We start from the raw sequence: 19,524 nt of genomic DNA on the forward strand, positions 1-19,524 counted from the left end.
ACGTGACGGCGTCGTACCGGCCCTTGAGGTAGGTGTGCTTGTGGACGTTCTGGAAGTGCCTCTGCAGCTCCAGCAGCTTCTCCCTCGGCCGGAACGGCGGCTCCAGCTCGGCGTCCTGCCGACGAGAAAATCAGCGTCGATTGATGACCAAAATCTGGGGGAATCAAGTTGCATACTGGCATGTCTGAGAGGGAGTGTGTACCTGGACTCCTGGAGAGCTGTGATCAGGGTTTTATTTCCCGACCGGTAACCGCCGGGCTCCGATTCCGGTTTACCGGACCGGTTTGACCGGTTACCGGTCGGAACCGGTTGAATTCAAATCTAAATTTAAATAAATTCAAAAGCTCCCGTGCAACCGGTTCCGTCCGGTTTACCGGCCGGTTTTACCAGTTTACCGGTCGGTTTGGCCGGTTTGAATTCAAATCCAAATTCAAAAGTTCCCGTGCAACCGGTTTACCGGCCGGTTTGACTGGTGGGCCTTAATGGGCCGGCTTATTTTTTTCTTTTTCTTTTTTGATTTAACTTTAAATCCCCGCAAACTATACTAAATGAACGAATTTTTGAGAAAATTTAATACCATTAGATTCATCGCAACTTGAAGTATTTTTAGGAATTTTTTGGGAATTTTTCATTTTTTGAATTTAAATTTAAATTTTGAATTTTGGTCGGTTGGATACCGGCCGAAACCGGAACCGGTCCGGACCGGTTTGACCGGTAACCGGTCAAACCGGACCGGTTCCCACCGATAAGGTTAACCCTGGCTGTGATACGATGATCTGTGTGTACCAGGGGTAGGAAAGACCCTAGCTCAAGGAGGCAGCAGCAAGGAGTGTTGCCGGAGGCGATAATCTCTTTCAGGGCTGGTTTTCTGCTGGAAGCTCCCGGAAGCAGCTGGACGAGACGACAGACAGAAAGCACGGATAGTTGTGACCGTAGAGAACTAGGGGACACTGCTTCCGAACTCCCGTTACTCAAAGTCCATGATAATATATATATATATATAGTAAAATCATAAATTTCACTATAAATTTTTGTAAAAATTAGTTTAATTATTGGTAGGGGCCGCGCGAACACGTACCCCTCGTCCACAAATTATTACGTCCACTCTCCTGCTCGAGGAGATGGTAGGCCAGTGCTCCTCCTAAGTGCAATGGAAGCTGCTAATCTAGGCCATGACTGATCAGCCATAGACCCCGTCCAGGTAAGTACGGAACCAGGCTGCACCCAGGATGAATCTTATAGCTGCTCCCCGGTGCGAGCGGGATTAGAGGCACCGATTTGGGACTAAACTGGTGTTTATCGTTCTTCCCATGTGATGCTTTCTAAGACCTGCTGTTGTTCGGCCCGTTGGGCCTACCAAAGCCCATGGCCTTCAGTTATACGTAAGCCCGGCCCAAACAAGAAAACAGTGCCCGGAAATCGTTTCCCACGAGGCCTCGGGGCGCGCCGCTTCGGCTTCGTAAATCTAGCAGTAGCAGCGATCCCACCTGCCAGGCTGGCACCACTTTTGAGCTTTTTCCATCGACACTCCATGGTGGCCACTGCTCACCATCCTCCCTTCCCAAACCACTTCGACACGAGTTCGGCTTCGGCGCAAGCGGAGGCAGCAGCCGCCGCCCTAACAAACGCCCAACTTCTTCTTTTTCGCGACCGTGACTGAGCATATTTTTCATTAAAAAAAAGAAAAACAAAGTACAACGTACTAGTTGGTTTCGGAGAATGGAAACCAATCTAGTACACAAAGTTAGACTATTACACGGCAGTCGATGTGCGACCTGGTAATCTACCCACTGATCTACACGGGTGTCCCCACTCACTACTACAGAATAGGCCTTTGTTCCAGGTCATTTATCCCGGTTACCTTTGGGCCCGGGACAAAAGGTGGCTTTTGTCCTGAGTCCAAAGGCTAGCCGGGCCAGCGGGGGGGACATGGGCCTTTTGTCCCGGGTGGAGCCACCAACCCGGACAAAAGGCCCCCCTTTTTGTCCCGGTTGGTGGCTCCACCCGGGATAAAAGGTTCAACCCCTTTTATCCCAGTTGGTAACACCAACCCGGACAAAAGGGTGACCCTTTTATCCCGGTTGGTGGTACCAACCGGGACAAAAGGACCCTTTTGTTCCGGTTGGTGTTACCAACCCGGACAAAAGGCCCCTCCACGTGATAGTTTAAAAGAGAGTTATTCTTTACTGAGTCACATGTACTACTTAGTTGAGTTGGCAAGGAAGCCATGCGCTAGGCAATAGGTCTTGGGTTCCAATCCCGCAGGGCGCAAATATTTTTTAGCGCGAGGGACATTTTGTCCCGGTTCTACCACCCGGGACAAAAGACTCCAGCGCTTTTGTCCCGGCAGCCTTGTCCCGGTTCCAAAACCGGGACAAATAGCCCTTTGGAACCGGGACAAATGGCCCGATCTGTAGTAGTGACTCCGGTTGCCAGAGTGTCCAACCCAGCCGGCAACAAAGCATCGAAGGCCTCACATGGGTGTCACCACCCCAGCTGCCAGAGTGCCCATCCCTGCCGGCAACAAAGCATCCAAGGCCTCACAGTGCGAAACAGTGAGGGAGGAAGAGAAAACTTCCTCAAATTGCTGGAAGGATGAGGCATCCGGCGGGTGAGTGTCTGAGGTTAGGCCCAGCTTCCTCATCATCACATTTTGCGCCTGAACCACTGGATTTATAGCACAATGGCGCGACTTTTTCGCCAACCTTTCGCTGCGGCGGATGGTGAAGTTTTGTGGTTGCTGTCGTGAGTGCCGTTGTGGCGGCGAGGCGACCAACACGGGTGGGGAGCCTCCGAACAAACATCATGTACAAAATTAGCGACAACTTCTTTTACCGGCGAGCTGGCATCAGGGAACAACTATAACGGAAGAACCTCGCGTGTTCCCCGCGCCACCGTGACATTGCGGCGAGAGTACACCTGTAGCGGAGGAACAACCATAGCGGCGGTCTGGTGGGCATCCGCCGACGGCGTACCAGGAGGAACATCGTCCACCGTGAGTTTGGCCGGACCGAAGCCTGGTGGCCAGTCCTCATCATGCTCCGAGGCTGCGCCGGCCTGTGTGTGCTCCTGCTGAGATGGCACCGGAGGCGAGTCCACAACCCGCAGAGTGGGGCGCGGTGGTGGTGTCTGCAGCACTAAGTCGGCGTGCTGGGGCGGCGCCTGCTGCCTTCCAGGAAGGCTGCAGGTGTAGGACACCTCCGCCGGTGGCACATCCTCGAGCCGAGCGATTGCCGGAGCAGCACCCAGGCTCAGAGATGAAGCAGCGAACTCCTCCAGCATCGGGTCATCCGTGGTGTTGCGACCGGTAGGTGTGTCACGAGGCCACAGGGTGAGTACCAGTGGGTCGGGCACGAGCAGTCGAGGCCCCAAGACGGTTCACCGTGAGCGGCCCGAGCAGCTGCAGCATCGCCGGAGGAGCCAGCCGGAGCATCCGAGATGTTGTCCCTCGCCCGCCTCCAGTGTCTCGAACGACATCGCCGTCGCTCGCCTCCGGCATGTGCAGCGACAGCCGGCGACGGGCCGTGCGGTAGTCCTGCCGCTTCGGCAGGTGAACTCGTCGTCCGCCTATGTTGCGCGAACGAAGTCTTCTGGCGTCGAGGAGCAGCCACTCGCTGAGAGAAGCGTTCGTCCACCACCAAATCCGGTGAGGCCGGCAGAGGGCGCTTGCAACTCTTGGCATGGTGCCGGAAGCCACAGCACCGTAGGCATCTTGTCGGCAACCTGCAGGTGGCCACCTTGTGCGAGTAGGAAAGGCAATTGAAGCATCGGCCTTCCGTATCAGCCAAGAATCGCTGCCGGTTGGAGTCCTGCAGCGGCGACGGGTGTGGTTGTCGGGCAGGTATGGTCGGCGGACCTACCCGGACCGCACGCCGGTTGGAGGCCAACACCTTCTGCCACCCATCAGCGTCGGGCGGCGCAGCCCCGGAGTGGATGCGCGGGCCCAGCCTCTCGTGGACGGGGAGGCGGCATCCCTTCTCATCTGGCGGCGAGATGCGCGGCCCCAGACGGAGATGCGGCGACGTTCGACGGGGGCGAGCGCCGAGGCGGGCGTGGCGCCGGTCATCCCGCCCATGATAAGGGAGGCCGATGACCAGCCGGGTCTGGGCCGACGCCGCTTGCGTTGACTTCCCTGGACCTCTGGTCGGCGACGGTCGGCGGCAGTAGATCTGGCCCCGCCCTGCCCCGCAACGGCTCTGGGAGGGTTGCGAGAGGCGCCGCGGTAGGGTGAACTAGGGTTGGCGATGGGGGCCGGGGGGGCTCCGTCGAACGATGTCGCAGAAGCTCTCCGGACGCGGCTCCAGTACTGGCTGCCTCCTGATGATCCGCTGCCTCCAGTACTGGCTGCCTCCTCTCCGCACTAGTCCCAATCTGTGGTTCCATATTTGTCGATCCTCGCGTTAGGGTTTACCCACCACGGCGTTGCTGTTGGTTTACCTCCTGATGAAGCAATGCGTCATGGTTGGAGGGTTCGGTGATACTGGGAGGCTTCGTTTGACGACCCCCCGCGCGCCATTTTAGAGCCGTGCCATTCTTATTATTTCGAAGTTTGATACTGTAATGTGGTGTATGGGCGAAACTGTACAAAAGGTGCCTTTGCGTTGTTGTGCATCTGCATGATTTTTATAGGCTAATGGTCCATTAGTCCATATGACTGAACAGAGGTGCCTTTGTGTTGTTGGGCATCTTCTTGATTTTTATATGGTGATGGTCCATTAGTCCATATGTGATGTACAGGCAAAACTGTACAAGCGGTGCCTTTGCTTTGTTGTGCATCTGCATGATTTTTATGAAATTGATGGGAAATATTTCTTAGGCTATCATCAGTGAAGCATGCAGCACAAGAAACAGCTGTTTGTTGCTTGGTTCATGTACAGACTGGTTGTGCTGTTAGTATCTCAGTGACATGTGCACAGTGCGCAATGTCCTTTCATGTTGTTGTGGAATGCCAACTGGATAATAAATTGCATGGGAGTACCAAGGTTGTTGCTTGCACATACTAGTAGGGATCCTGTTATGTTAAAATGCCTGTGCAAATTACATTTTTTTTGGGGTTCGTAGCATCTTAGCATTTCCTTGTTCTAGGAAGAGAGAAGCATTTCGTTGTATTGCCCAAACCTTTATCTATTTCAGAAAACATCTAATCAGTAAAACTTTATTTACTAGCTGCATCATGTTCGTTTCATAAAAAAAGCCCACCATTCAAAAACAGGGAGGCATTATCTTTGCAATATGTTATATCAAAATGTTTTCATGTTTGTTTCAAATGCCTTGTAGTTCCATTTTGTAAGACGACACAACTGGATCTTTTTCAACTTTTGTTGAATTATTCATATATATCATTTTTTTATGCAGGTTTTCAGCATGATTTATCATGTTCGTAGCTTTGAGTTACTGAAGGCATGTATTGAAGACATACTCTCTACAATAAAACCAGGGGAAGATGATCGAAAGAAACGATTGTGTGCAATTCAGGAGCTAGCGGATTCCATTTACTCAGTTGGGGCCTTGAGAGGTATTTGTGAATTGTTATTAAGCATTTTTCAAGCTTGGTTTGTGATTCTCCTGGGTGGGTGGTACTTTTATGAAGACATGACAAGTCACAAGCTTATAAAAATAATTATATTAGACTAGGGATAAGTTTAGTCTGTACATGTTCAAAAGCGATTGTTGTCATAGTGTGAGTGCTGTAGATGGAAGGCCCTTTTCACATACTTTGACAAGCAAAGGCTACTTCGGACTGGCGATTCAATGACACTGGAATACTCATTCGTGTGGCTAGCATAGAAGCTGCTTAGAATGGGAAACTATTATTGTACAACAGGACTTTTGAATACTCATGTTGTATTGTGCTTAACCATTGCTGTGCTATTTAAGAAATTTCTGTTATGGTAAGTATAAGTTAGAGAAGCTAGGACAGTACAATTTTAGTAATTCCTTACTTGATTTTTTCTACTTAATTAACAGGTGCTGCTGTCAAACCTTTTGGATCCTTCATATCAAACCTTTATGCAAAGTCAGGTGATTTGGATGTTTCAGTTGATCTCTGGAGCAGCTCAAGAATCCCTATAAGCAAGCAAAAGAAGCAAAATGACTTGAGAGAACTGAAGAGAGCTTTACAAATTAGAGGTAAACTTTCTGCAGTTCTTCTTGGTGGCAGTGTTCTCAGTTAGCTTGTAGTGTTTTTTTCACTTCTCTGTAATGTAGGTGTGAGAGTTGTTTTTGGTGTCCCACCCTTATTAGGGAAGTATGTCTGTACTTGGTCCATTTTTTAGTCTCTTTCAATATAAGGATACACAACTCTCCTATCTTCTGCTGCATTCGAGGAAAAAATATTCTGTATATAACAATGAAATATCTTAAGCCTTAATCACTTATTGTTACCGTTATAGCTTTTGTGGGAAAAGAATCATGGCTTGTCTAAAAATAAATATTATATACTAACATGTTCTTTTTAGCTATTTAAGAACTTAATCTTATTTTTATTGTTACTTCTTGGCCAGTTGTTGTGTTCTGCTTGGTTGCACTGTGAAATTTAGTTATGGGAATCTTTGCTTATCCTTGACTTACCAAAACTAATAATAAGTAGTTTCTAATAAGCAGCCGCTTATTGCAAACAGAACATCAGTAAGAGCTTTATTCTCTGCCCCCTTGTTTTTAACAGAAGCTCTTTCTAAAGGCAATTTCCATTGCTTATTCAGGTGTTGCTAGATATATGGAGTTCATTCCTAATGCGAGGGTTCCTATAATTCAGTACATGAGCAACCAATTTGACATTTCCTGTGATATATCAATTAACTACTACCCTGGTCGGATGAAATCCAGAATCTTCTACTGGATCAATACCATAGATGAGCGCTTTGGTGATATGGTTCTATTGGTGAGCTTTATGTAATCAAGTGATTTTCTTTTGCTGCTACTTTTTTAAGTCCTGGGTTCGCTCAAACCGTTTCCTTGCAGGTCAAGGAATGGGCAAAAGCTCAAAATATTAACGACCCAAAAAATGGAACCCTGAACTCATATTCGCTGTGCCTACTTGTCATTTTTTATTTTCAGGTGTTATTTCTTACTCAAGATGTTATCTCTAGCTTTTCTTTTCTTATAGTTCCATCAAACTTATAGATTAAAGCCGACCTCTTATCGCTTTACTTTTACATCTACCAGAGATGTGAGCCTGCAATTTTGCCACCTCTGAAGGAGATTTATGATGGGGATGTTGCAAAAGGTAAGTCTGATTTGGCTTGATCGTGATGGTTGTCTGGCGTGTCTGCGCCTGGTAATTTTCTGATAGCTTTCACATGCAGAAATGGTGTTTTATGATGAGAAATATGTTGATGAGGTTTGTGCGGCAAATATAGCAAGGTTTCTACGCCAGAACATGGGACAAAGAAATCAGACCTCTCTTTCATGTCTGTTTACATCCTTTTTCCATGAGGTATCTGAATATATGCTCTACAATTTTTACATATCAACTTTATCCATTTCTACTAAATTCCAAGTATTTCCTTCTGTCATTCAGATATGGGACAAAAATACACTGTCCGTACTTTTACTGTGTCATTTTATCTGTAACAGAAGTTGACTGTTTTGGTTATCCTACATGAGCTCTTTGCCATATATAATTGGGATAAATAACTGGCATATGTCTGATCGGTTTAGGACTCCTGTCAGGGATGCACAAGTCAAGAAACTGGGGACTGGGGAGTGCAGGCTTAGTGTTGCTTATCAAACTTCCTCAATCTACTTCAGTGGGTTATAAATAAAATGAAGCCAACTTGTATAAAAGCCTAAACTAAGTAATGCAGGACTGCATTATTATGTTTGTCGGCAAATGAGCTAATTTCTCAACTTCACAGAACCAGTTCTCTTTTCTTTTCAGTAAATGTGTGTTTAAGCTTACCAAAAATGTTCAATATAGTCAATTTAAGAACACACTGTAGTACATATTTGTCTTATTCCTTTACCTGAGAGAAGCAATCTTATATTACTTAATAGTTTTTAGGCATCAGGGGCCTTTCAATTAAGGTTATATCCACTTATACGGGCCGGTTGAGCGAATCCAGGACAACCCAAGGTGGATGGCCAAATCATACAGCTTGTTTGTAAGTATCTCCTTCATGGTGCAGTGTGTCTGTCTTGGTTGATTTTGTTGAAAATTTCATATATTCAAATACCACCTTTTCTCTATTATTGCCTAGGTCGAAGATCCATTTGAGAGACCTGATAATGCCGCTAGAACAGTTGATGCGGAGGAGATGGAACGTATTGGGCGTGCTTTCAATCATATGAGCAGTAGGTTTGTTGGTGGTGCACTCAATGACCGGGATGAATTGGTGTCACTGCTGTGTACACCTGCTGTTGGATCTAGTCTTGGGGGAGTCAGGGCCAACCGCTGCACAAATACTCCGCCAAGTCAGCTGTATTCACCTGCGCCAGCTAATCTATATGACAATCAACATCGCCAGCAAGCCAGAGGTTCTACGGGAAGCAGATCAGGCTCACAGTCACAGGGGTATGCTACAGGACGCCAGATGGCACGGCCTGACCTGTATCATAAACAATCGCAAGCCTATAATGCAGAGGGCATGACAGCAGGACAGTTTCAGAATGTCCATCGTCCAGAGGCTTATACTGCAGGGCTTCAAACAGCAGTACCGCTCCAGTACAATGATTATGCACGGTCGCATGCATCAGGGAGCCGAACAGTAGGCCGATACCAGAACCAGCAGCAGAGAAGGGAGTACTCGCCATACCAGCATGCTGGCACTACAAGGCACGAGCCTGCAGGTGGACGCTGGTTCCACGATGCACCAGCACGGGACTCTGGGTATCAAGCCTCCTCCAGCAATACATGGCCATGGTAACAGCCATTGTGTCGAGGTGGCAGCTGCATCAACTGACCAATAGCGACTCAGGATAGCAGCAGTAAATCATCAGCTTTTGCGCAATGATATGGATGTATTTATGATATTAGCATAGCTTTTGCCTGACTATGCATCAACATGTGGGAGCTTAGCTCATGTCGTAATGATGCTGATATGTTAATTTTGGACCTATCCCTTATCGCAGTAAGCCTGGAACTTTGATATATTCAGTCAGTGTAATATACGCTGTAGTACTGAATACGACTGTAAGTTAACCGCCAAGTTGCAGTTTCATTACTAGACTGTTTTTTATGGAATCATCAAGGAAATCTTGCATTGACATTTCGTCAACCACGTGCTAATGATTATGCAGAGGGTGGGCAATTCTGATTACGAAGGTTCTGCTCCTGTGCCTCTTTCGACCTGAAACAAGTTTATTTGAAACCTAGAGGTGGCTTTCTAGTTTATTTATTTGATATTCAACATTATTATTTTATTATTAGTTATAATTATAATTTTGAATACAAATTGGTAAGGGCCGCGCGAACGCGTACCCCCTCTGCTACAAATTATGACGTCCACTCTCCTACTTGAGGAGATGTAGGTCAGCGCTCCTCCCAAGTGCAACAAATTATGACGTCCACTCTCCTACTTGAGGAGATGTAGGTCGATGTAGGTCAGCGCTCCTCCCAAGTGCAATGGAGGCCGCTAACTTAGGCCATGAGCCTTCTTGATCGCCCATAGACCCCGTCCAGGTAAGTATGGCTCATGGTTGCATCCAGCTCTTGTTTTGTAGCCCCTTCGTGTTACCACCAAGGTTAGGGAACCGATACGGGACTAAACGGATGCTCGACATAGCGGAGATCCTCGACAACATGATCCAGTTAAGCTCTTTCGTTATTCAGCCTGTTTCTTTTGAGCCCCAGAGCCCATCGCAGTTGGTTAAGTCCGTGGGCTTAAGGAGATAATACAGTGCAAGCCCATTGCAGTTGGGTAAGTGCTGAACTGCTGACACGGCCGAAATCACCCACTGTAGCAGCTTGAAGCTGATTGTCAAGACCACAAGGAGCTGATTGTCAAGACCACAAGGAACTGTGGCTCCACCAGCTCCAGCTCCTCTACACTGCAGTATATATTTAATAAAGAATCTAATGATATTTATTTGATATCATAAATATTAGTACTTCATTGCATAAATTAGGTCAAAATAAAATATTTTGACTCTCTAAGAAAGTTGGAATAACTTAAAATTTTGAACGGAGGAAGTACTAGCCAAATGTAATAATAGTTGGTATATATTAGTTGGATTCTGTGAAGCTAGAAACACTAGTATTCAGCTGATTCTCATGCATATGAAGCGAATACGAAGCGAATACTTAACAAGCTGGCGTAGTACTTCTGTTAAATTTGATACATTATCTATCTTTTTCTGGACACGGATGGGATGGATACTCTACAGTTGATATTTTGTCAGTTGATACAAAGTAAACGTCTGGTGCATATACAAATCTAAAACATAGACTGACAAGGAAAAGGTGTTTGAGAATAAGGCCATTGTCACATGTAGAGGGGGGGAAATCGTCCTTCTTGCCCCTGGAAAAATAATTCTCACTCTATTCCGACGTTTTATACTATGCTAATACAACAAAAAGAAAATGCCACGTATCAGAAATTACACTGGCCGTCATTGTACAAATGAATATCATCAATCAAATTATAGTTACAATTTTAGACCTTCACCAATCCTATCTACGGAACAAATGTCAGTCTCGACAGCAGCTATTGTGGTCAGTTCCAACGGTGCTGGAAAAGTTTTGCCCTGCTGGGCAGTATGAAACTCCAAAGGTGTCAGACCTTCTCCTGATCGACTAATGCACCATAGGCTTGTCACACATCAAAACCTTCCGACTCACGTATGGGCCTTCTGCAGTGTCACGTATTGTACCACGCCACCCCATGGCGTTTGTTATTTCTTTGATCTCCTGTATAATTTCTCTCCTGTCACGAATGTAAGCCCTACCACCTGGTCTGAGTATGCGATCCATCTCCAGCAAGATGCTTGAGATGTTACACCTATATAAATCAAAGAGAACATTGTCAGATGCTGATCGGGTATCTTACATACCAGTAAACTGGTAGGAAAAGCTTCCTAAGTACTTATATACCTAGGCAGGGGTGGTAAAGGGCCCAAGATTTTGAACTAGAAAATCTAAGGGCCGGGCTCTAATCTTATACAATTTTGAACTAAATAATTTAAGGGCCTTGTTGGGCTGTGAAGAGGCCACTAGGGCCATGGCCCATTACCACCCTATATACCAGAGGCATATTTACAAATTTAGTTTAACTAGATGTAGATCATGTGTTTTAACATTCACCAATGTGCTGTTAAAGCACAAAGTTCCTTTTTTCTGTTTCATCGCAGTCGGATGAAGCAAACAGAACAGATGCAAAGAAATTCATCATGAAATAAAATAATTAATAAAGGACTCCTACCTTTTCTGCTCCTTTGAGAAAAGACCAGATGCATGCAGTAGATCATACGTCCTCGGGTATGTGTCAAATGGTTCACACCTGTTCATGCAGATGGTAAAAAAATGGCAGCATGACATGATTCAACTCATGACAGAACTTTCAACGCTTTTAACTAGTAGCCACATAAAGTAATGCAGATATTGCCACTTAGAGATAGTTATATCAAAAAGAAACAAATAACTTGATAATTATCCTAATATCACTGAAATTTGGATCTATCGCAGTAGATAATTTTAAATTTACAGAAAATAGGAATCCCATTTAATCATTCCAGGATATGAAGTGCATACCAGTCATGTGCCACTCCAAGAAGCCCCCGATCATAGATTACAGGCAGTGTATTTGGCTCAGTAACAGGAACAACATTCATCACCCAACAATCAAATTTCTGGTTGATCAGTGCAGCTGCAAACCTATATAATGAAGAGGCAAGAAAAGTAAGAATGGGAGGAATAAACAAGATCACAGTACATAAGCACATAAGTGAGTACATTTTCATTATAGTTACGTCTGGATAGTGCAGCTAGCCAACACCAAAGTGAAATACAAAATACAAAACGAAATCCAAGAAAGCATTGTACTAACGAGTTCTGAAATTGTAAGCATTCAACCTCAAAAGATCCAGTTGCATTATGCAGGTTATCAGTAAATCAAGTGTATGGACATTTGAACATAAATATAGCACAATGCCTTGAAACATTTTCCTTGAGAAAAACTTAATCTTGAACATTCAATTTCCCATTCAGAAACATCCTTGTTCAGATAATCTTCTTTATCAGCTCCAGATTTTGTTTAAAATGTCAGTGACCATTAAAGATGTGCTTAGTTCCGTATTCTAACTGTTATTCTTTAATTAATCCTCACAACTGTGCCAGAGCAATTATAAGGAAGAACTTTGAGCAGAAAATTACCCTCCAAATCCAGCCCTCATGTCCATTACATTCCGAAGTTTAAACTTTCTCCACTTAAAAATGCGAATATAACCTTCAAGTATGTCATCCCAAAATTTTGTTTCTGCTTTAAAAAGCTCATTCTTTGATGAGTAGGCATCCATTTTGACGCCTTGAAGCCTCTTTGGAGGATCCATTAGACGTGCAGGCCACTGGGCAGGAGTTAGTCCTTCACCAATTTCAGGAAGTCGACTGATACATGCTTTCAGATTAACATACCTGAGGCAAAATAGAATATAAAGCATGGTAAAGCAAGTGTTCTGAAGAAAATACATGAATAAGGCCCTTGTGGCAAATGAAAAAAAAAGACAGAATATGTCCATATAAACTTCTAGATAGCATCAGTGTTGCTACCATGCTACTAGAGCTGATATAAAGAATAGACCAGCAGTAAAGAGGACATTAAATTGAGATTTCACTAGCAAACAAACAGGTTAAGATGAGGTATACCAGACGTCATCTGGGTTATCATCAGTATCACAAAGTGGAGGTTTGACTGCCGGATCACGGTTCATGTAGCATGAGTTGTTTAAAGGTTTCCTCCACATAGCAATATAACCCTCTTTCTTGACAAGCTCCCAACAAAGTCGGGCAGTGAGATCCTCCATGTCTACACATAATTTTGTCTATCAGCATCAGTTTCAGGACATACCAACAAAAAATCGCATACCACTAAAAGTAAGCCTATCAAAATGGTGAAGCATGAAATCCAGAAAAAAGCTCATAATTGTGTGTATTCCATAAATGCTTGCAGATATTAGATAACATCTAAGAGGATTAGCAGTTTCAGCTTTTTATGCATCCAAACTCTTTACATGAAGGCATTCCTCAGTCACAAAGTCAACTTAATCAGATAGCTTCTTCATGTCATATAGTTCTGCATACATATATTATTATAAGGCCATTTTTGAAGTTAGGAGGCTGCCAATGGGCTAGTGGATAGTCAGGACAATGCATCATGCTAATAGCTCAATACCTATCATGTTATTTGACTTAATTAATGCGAGACCACCTAATAGTTACAGGATGTTTGGTTTGAGGAATGAAATGTGCCGATCCATCACCATCTCATCCCTCACAAGCATATTCTTAATTGAATTATGAAGAATGGAGTCATCCCACAAAAATTCATAGGATGACCCCATGATGGACAATTCCATTCTAGATGAGGTGATCTCTCGAACCAAACACTCTATTAGTGGATAGGACGAATTCAGGTGAAAACATATACAGTGCAAAAAATAACCACTTCACATCAACAAGCACAAATTATGCGATTTCACCAAGGCTATGCAGAATATGAAATAATAAAATGGGTTTGTTTATGGAAAATCTCGAACTTCATAGTTCATACTAAAAGAAGAACTACTGAACTCAAAACATGAGTACTATTTTATCATCCCAATTATGAAGAACTACCACAATAAAGTATAAAATACATTGCTCGAAAAAAAGGTATAAAATACCTTTCCATGCCTCTTGCTGGGCCTCTTCATGCTTATAAACAGGTTGGGCTGCCCAAGCAAAGTAACCGCCAGCTCTAAGCAGTCTATTAACCTCCAGGAGCAGGATTCCATCTTTAACAAACAAATATGATAAGAAGGCGTAGGCAAAATCAGAAACTGTATAAACAAGAGGCATATTTATGTATGGAGTCAAGTTTAACTGTAAAGTATTTGCATGTGCTTAACAATAACACTTTTCCAGTTTTCCTGTATTATTTCAATAGTATAATGTCCTTTAACAATAACGAATAAATCCAAAGTTTAACAATGGCAAACTTTCTTAATACAATAAATATCATCCTCATAGACTAAGGCGAATAACTTGGGGGAAATGGGTCAGATGAGAGATAAGTAAGCATTCAGCTTGACTTCAAAAATACAGCATGAAAGGTGACGCAAAAAGAAATAAAGAAAGATGGCAGTATTCATAAAAAAATAATATTGTGTCACAATCAGAGCTCACCATCACGAGTCCAATTGATTCGACAGCGCGAACAATGAATAATATCAAAAGCTTGGCTGGGATATAATAATCTGTGTGTTGCAAATGCTGCTACCATTGCAGGCACACCACGTTCAAGAGCAAACTGTATCCGATTTTCATGAACATCTTTTGGAGCTATGGACAATGTCAAGACATCACGTGAAAGTAAATATGCACCAAAACTTGCTACTCCACAGCCAACATCCAGGACAACTCTAGTATGAGATCCAAATGCAACATCTGGTATCATCTGGATGGACAGAGGAGAAAAAGTTACTCTACTTAGAGTCAGAGTCGTGAGTAAACTTCAACCACCTTTAATAGTTTTCAAAACCAAACCTGGGAAATCTGGTCTAGGTATTGATTTGCTCCATGGATAAACTGAGTTCCTCCTCCAGGAAATCTGAATTTATCTGTAGCCTTGGTAATCCAATTCTGCCCTCCTTTGTCATCAACCAATCGTGTGTGAGGAACATTGCTAAACCACACCTGCAGTTAATCGATTATATTTTATTAAGTCCTTCAGCTTCGAAAATAAAGTTTGTTCAGCAAAATAAGCTAAGACAGTTCAATTTGATCAGTTGTACACATTTTACAAATCAAATGCACCATCAAACATGTACCAGTTTTTTTAGGTTGCTGACAGAATCAGACGTGAAGGCCAGCCATAATAATAAAACAAAACCAGACCAGTGTAAAATCATGTTACTGCCACAAAACCATGAAATTCGATACAAACATTGTTCCATGACCATAAAAAACAAAGGTCCATCCTCAATTCTCGCCTAGATTGCAGATGAAGGTCAATCTTACTGTATCATTATCTACTAGTAACATTATAACTTAAGCACGAGCTCAAAAGTGTTACTCCGAATCTATCTACTATTGAAAATTCAAGAGTGAACACCAACACATGCTCACCTCGTCTCTGCTCCGAGGCCAGGGAATGGGCGCCTTGTACCCCTTGGGTGCCGGCACGAGGCAGCTGAGAGCCTTGTCCTTGGCAGGGCAGTGCCGCTCGAATCGCTCGCCGCGCTCGGTCGAGGGCAGCCGCTTGATCTCCTCCTCGTTGTCGAGGCAGGGTATGTACTCCCTCATGCTCTCTGGGCAGAGAGGGAATCTCCCAATCCGCACCCTGGGCCCGCCGCTGCCGCCGCCAGCGTCGCCAGGCTCCTGCAGCGCGGCCTCCTCGTAGGTGACCAGATCGGTGTCGTTAGCGCTGACGCTGCCCACGTCGAAGTCGTCCCGCATCGCGCCGTCATCTCCGACGATGCCAAGGCGCGCGGACGGGGGTGGGGGAAGGAGGGGAGGCGGCAGCGCTGGCGTCGGCGGCGGTAGCGAGGGTGGGGACCAGGCATTGGGAGTAAGAGAATCAAGCTGGGCGGTGGCGGTGGCGGGGATCAGGGACGGGTCGAAGGAGATGTTGGAGTTGGGGGAGAGCACAACGGCAGGGGAGCGGGAGGAGGAGCCGGTTGCCAGCGAGGAGGAAGCGGAGGAGAAGAATACGAGGCGCGGGGAGGCGTCGTGCCAGTGGTAGCCGACGAGGAAGGCGAGCGCGACGGCGAAGGCGAGGACAGCGGCGCGGACGAGGTGCGGGCCGCGGAGCGCGGCCAGGGCCTTCATGGCTGGGCCCTCGGGCCTCGGGGAGTGGTCGGCGCAGCGCGGTGCCTTGCGTCCCCACGTCTGCGTTCGTCCCGGGACGATGCCGGACGGAAGGGATGGGATCGCCGTGAACTGGGCCACCGCAATCTTAAATTATTTTCTTTTTTCTTCTTCTATCTATCTATCTACTAGGAATACTCATTATTCTTTCTCGAAGACCTAGCTGGTCAGCAAGGGATACGGACGTGTATGGAAATGCTTGCTGATATCGGCGGCGCACGATCGGCGTTGATGCTGCTAGCGCGCGCCGGCGATGGCCTCCTCGGCGGCGTAGCGTCGGTGGCTCTCCGTGGGGAACTGGGTCGGTCGCCCGACGCCGTCATGTGGATTTGGAAGACGAAGACAAACGACAATGGGCCGATTTGCCGACACTTAAATCTGGGCTTGTGAATGTCGTGATGATGAACCGGCCCACAAGCCAAGCAATGTGTATCACTAGGCCCATCAGATGTGTTATTAGGCCTCGATCTATGGGCCAGCGTCTATTTGGACTTTGCTATATTTAGGTTTTTTTTTTACTGAGCGTAGTGGGATCATATCTGCAGCAGCTTTGTGTTTCTAGCTTTGGTCCGGTCTTAAGCTGCGCTTCTGATTTGGAGTATTCTGCATGACAGCATGGACATCTCGCTGAGTCCTACTATACAGAATCACAAACCAATCCTGTCTGAATTAGAGAGAAAAAAAAGTAAATTCGAACTTGCATGTTGGATGGGATATTTAGACATCGAGCTGCGAGAAGCAGGGTTTTATTTCCCAACCGGAAACCGGTTACCGCCGCCCTCCGGTACCGGTTTACCGGACCGGTTAGGCCGGTAACCGGTGGAAACCGGTTGAATTCAAATCCAAATTCAAATAAATTCAAATTTTCCCGTGCAACCGGTTCCGACCGGTTTACCGGCCGGTTTACCGGCCGGTTTTACCGGTTTACCGGTCGGTTTGATCGGTTTGAAATTCAAAAGCTCCCGTGCAACCGGTTTACCGGCCGGTTTTACCGGTTTACCGACCGGTTTGACCGGTTTACCGGCCGGTTTGACCGGTTTGATCGGTGGGCCTTCATGGGCCGGCCCATTTTTTTTCTTTTTCTTTTTTGATTTAACTTTAAATTCCCACAAACTATACTAAATGAATGAATTTTTGAGAAAATTTGACACCATTAGATTCATCACACCTTGAAGTATTTTTAGAAATTTTTTGGAAATTTTTCATTTTTTGAATTCAAATTTAAAATTTGAATTTTGGCCGGTTGGGTACCGGCCGGAACCGGACCGGTTTGACCGGTAACCGGTCAAACCAGACCGGTTCCCACCGGTTAGGTTAACCTTGGCGAGAAGTCAGTTCTACCCAACTTCATTTGGGGCAGGCTCTGCGGTCCTCGGAGCAACTTCAAGATCGTATAGAGATTTTGATAGAAAAAATACTCTCTCCAAGAGCTTCTCTAAATGGTTATTCAAATATAGCCATCATCTATTTCGGATTTCTCGTTAGCCAGAGATAGATAGTAAAAATGGCTCTCTAGAGTGTAAACATGATATAGAAAAACTGTTGGAGAGTGAATATATATAGAAAACAATTTTTATGTAGATGACTCTTCAAATAATTATTTAGAGAATGAATTTTAGAAAGACTCTTGAAGATGCTCTCACATTCCAGTGAAGTTTACATTCCATCCACACTCTCTAGTCTCTTCGTCCCAAATTACAATTCAGTTTGGCCTTTTGATACATAGTTTAAACTATGTATCTAAATATAGTATATATCTAGGTGTATTATAGTAGAATTTATGTTGCGATACTACTCATGCTGTTTCAACTTCCAAATCATTTTACTCTAAACAATATTTCGATGTAGAGAAATTACATATCTAGAAAATAAAAACAATCCATATAATTTAAAACGTGGCGAGTAATAAACTGCTAACGACAAGATTGCCGCCCCCGTTTCCCCCCAACCGCCTCGTGATCAACTTGCGCGCCATCCCACAACCGTACACACGTCCCGCTCCGCTCCCCCCTGCCTCTCGCGTTTCGCCATCACACGCGATGGCGACAGACCAGACCGGGCCACCGCAGCCTCGCACAAGTGGCTGCCCAGTGCCCACTGTTTTTTTCCCCCGATGATCCAGGGCCCACTGTTGGCCAGCAAGAGCAGCGGGCGAGTCGGGCACGAGCCGTACGCGCCCCGCCCATCCCACGAAGAGAGAGCAGCAGGGAGAGGAGTTGCCAGCCAATGAGAGCGGGGTCGCATCGGGGTAGCGGGTAGCTAAGGCGAGGGCGACGGCGAGCTCCGCGCTGCAGAAAGCCCACCACGTGTTTTGCCCCCCGGCTCGGCTTTGCCGTTACGTGAAACGACGCGAGCGACGACGAGTCGACGACGGCGACGAAGCGCGTGCGCGTGGGCGGGCACTTGGGGTCTGGGAGTGGGAGCACTGAGCAGCAGCAACATCGTACTACGCGCGTCGCCCTCGCCCTGGGCCGCCGGGGCATCGCCGTCGGCCGAAATCAGGCTCGGTTACGGGCGACGTTTTCCGCGCGCGGCTCCGTGCCGGGACATCGGTGGCGGGCCTAGCCGCCTAGGCCGCGCGGTTTGGAGACACCGGGGCAGAAGGGAAGGCCCCGTGTTTTTTTCTTTCTGAAATGAGTGAGGTCCTGTTTGGTTCAATCTAGAGATCTTAGATCACGTAATCCGAGAAAAGAATTTTGCATGCACGGAGTGCTAAATAAAGTTTATTTGCAAAAAAATTTTAGATATGAATATAATTTTTCGAGATGAATCTAATGACGATAATTAATCGATGATTGACTATAATAATGCTACAGTAACTATCCTTTAATCACGCGGTCAAAGACCTCATTAGATTCTTCAGGGTTCCTAGTGCGGAATTTTGGAGTTAATTTTATAAACTGACTTTATTTAACACCGTAATTAGTGGTCAAAGTTTCCTAGTAACTCTAGTAAAAAAACCAAACAGGGCCTGAGCCTTTTTGTTTTCCTGTTGGCTTGGTGTGCACGCGCGAAGAAGCTTCTAGAGTTCGGCCAATCGCTGGGCTCGCAACTACCGCCGCGGCCGGGCCCGCCACGATTGAACATGGGAACGGGGGCGGGGGGTTGGTGAGTCTTCCCGCGGCGCGGCGGATATAAGAATCAGAGGGCGCGTTTAGTTATCAAAAATTTTCACCTCCCCTTTAAACACATGTATGAAGCACTAAATGTAATTAAATAACAAAACTAATTACACAGTTTGGATGTACACGACGAGACGAGTCTTTTGAGCCTAATTAGGACATCATTAGACATAAGTGCTACAGTAACCCACATGTGCTAATGATGCGGTCAAAGGCCTCAAAAGATTCGTCTTGCGGTTTCCAAGTGAGTTCTGAAATTAGTTTTTTAATTAGTGTTCGAAAAGCCCTCCCGTCATCTGGTCAAATGCTGATGTGACACCCAAAATTTTTTGTTTTTGGGAACTAAACGCCCCCAGAAAGTGCCTCAAACTTCTTCCTGCATCGTGGGTCCTGTTTGGTTCCACC

General features: G+C 45.7%; 2 protein-coding genes, 1 non-coding gene and 1 pseudogene across 5 annotated transcripts; 1 reads left to right on the forward strand and 3 right to left on the reverse strand.

Annotated features, from left to right (window-relative positions):
- Nucleotides 1–1,055: 1,055 nt before the first annotated feature.
- Nucleotides 1,056–1,209, reverse strand: LOC120710857. Its single transcript, XR_005690034.1, has one exon. It is a non-coding gene; the product is annotated as a U1 spliceosomal RNA (small nuclear RNA).
- Nucleotides 1,210–4,364: 3,155 nt separating this feature from the next.
- LOC120708639 (protein HESO1-like) lies at nucleotides 4,365–9,215 on the forward strand. 3 transcript variants are annotated; one of them, XM_039994012.1, is made up of 8 exons: nucleotides 4,365–5,515; nucleotides 5,968–6,129; nucleotides 6,702–6,880; nucleotides 6,961–7,056; nucleotides 7,165–7,225; nucleotides 7,305–7,435; nucleotides 8,003–8,102; nucleotides 8,199–8,293. In XM_039994012.1, the coding sequence occupies exons 1-7, from the start codon at nucleotides 5,350–5,352 to the stop codon at nucleotides 8,051–8,053; spliced, it is 846 nt and encodes a 281-aa protein (XP_039849946.1). In that variant the 5' UTR covers nucleotides 4,365–5,349; the 3' UTR covers nucleotides 8,054–8,102; nucleotides 8,199–8,293. The 3 variants fall into 3 exon arrangements, with proteins under 3 accessions (XP_039849946.1, XP_039849945.1, XP_039849947.1); XM_039994011.1 differs by having other exon boundaries at nucleotides 4,366–5,515; nucleotides 8,064–8,102; nucleotides 8,199–9,215; XM_039994013.1 differs by lacking the exon at nucleotides 8,199–8,293 and having other exon boundaries at nucleotides 4,367–5,515; nucleotides 8,045–8,090.
- A 181-nt stretch (nucleotides 9,216–9,396) lies between these two features.
- LOC120710966 lies at nucleotides 9,397–9,627 on the reverse strand (annotated as a pseudogene).
- A 759-nt stretch (nucleotides 9,628–10,386) lies between these two features.
- Nucleotides 10,387–16,086, reverse strand: LOC120708641 (probable methyltransferase PMT11). The gene is made up of 9 exons (XM_039994014.1): nucleotides 15,257–16,086; nucleotides 14,675–14,824; nucleotides 14,315–14,585; nucleotides 13,813–13,923; nucleotides 12,797–12,956; nucleotides 12,308–12,565; nucleotides 11,687–11,809; nucleotides 11,358–11,435; nucleotides 10,387–10,937 (listed from the first exon to the last, which is right to left on the reverse strand). The coding sequence occupies exons 1-9, from the start codon at nucleotides 15,956–15,958 to the stop codon at nucleotides 10,733–10,735; spliced, it is 2,058 nt and encodes a 685-aa protein (XP_039849948.1). The 5' UTR covers nucleotides 15,959–16,086; the 3' UTR covers nucleotides 10,387–10,732.
- Nucleotides 16,087–19,524: the final 3,438 nt, after the last annotated feature.

The sequence above is a fragment of the Panicum virgatum genome, chromosome 5K (assembly GCF_016808335.1).
Source record: "Panicum virgatum strain AP13 chromosome 5K, P.virgatum_v5, whole genome shotgun sequence".
Lineage (NCBI taxonomy): Eukaryota > Viridiplantae > Streptophyta > Magnoliopsida > Poales > Poaceae > Panicum > Panicum virgatum.

Bases quoted from the DNA above. Each gene is read 5' to 3' on its own strand.
- LOC120708641 (XM_039994014.1), bottom strand. From the start codon at position 15,958: ATGAAGGCCCTGGCCGCGCTCCGCGGCCCGCACCTCGTCCGCGCCGCT. The intron at 12,957-13,812 runs GTATTTTATACC...AATTATGTGTAG, and splicing joins CCAGCAAGAGGCATGGAAAG to ACATGGAGGATCTCACTGCC. The intron at 10,938-11,357 runs GTAGGAGTCCTT...TGATTTATATAG, and splicing joins TTCTCAAAGGAGCAGAAAAG to GTGTAACATCTCAAGCATCT.
- LOC120708639 (XM_039994011.1), top strand. From the start codon at position 5,350: ATGCAGGTTTTCAGCATGATTTATCATGTTCGTAGCTTTGAGTTACTG. The intron at 7,436-8,063 runs GTATCTGAATAT...GAGCGAATCCAG, and splicing joins TTACATCCTTTTTCCATGAG to GACAACCCAAGGTGGATGGC. The intron at 8,103-8,198 runs GTAAGTATCTCC...ATTATTGCCTAG, and splicing joins CCAAATCATACAGCTTGTTT to GTCGAAGATCCATTTGAGAG.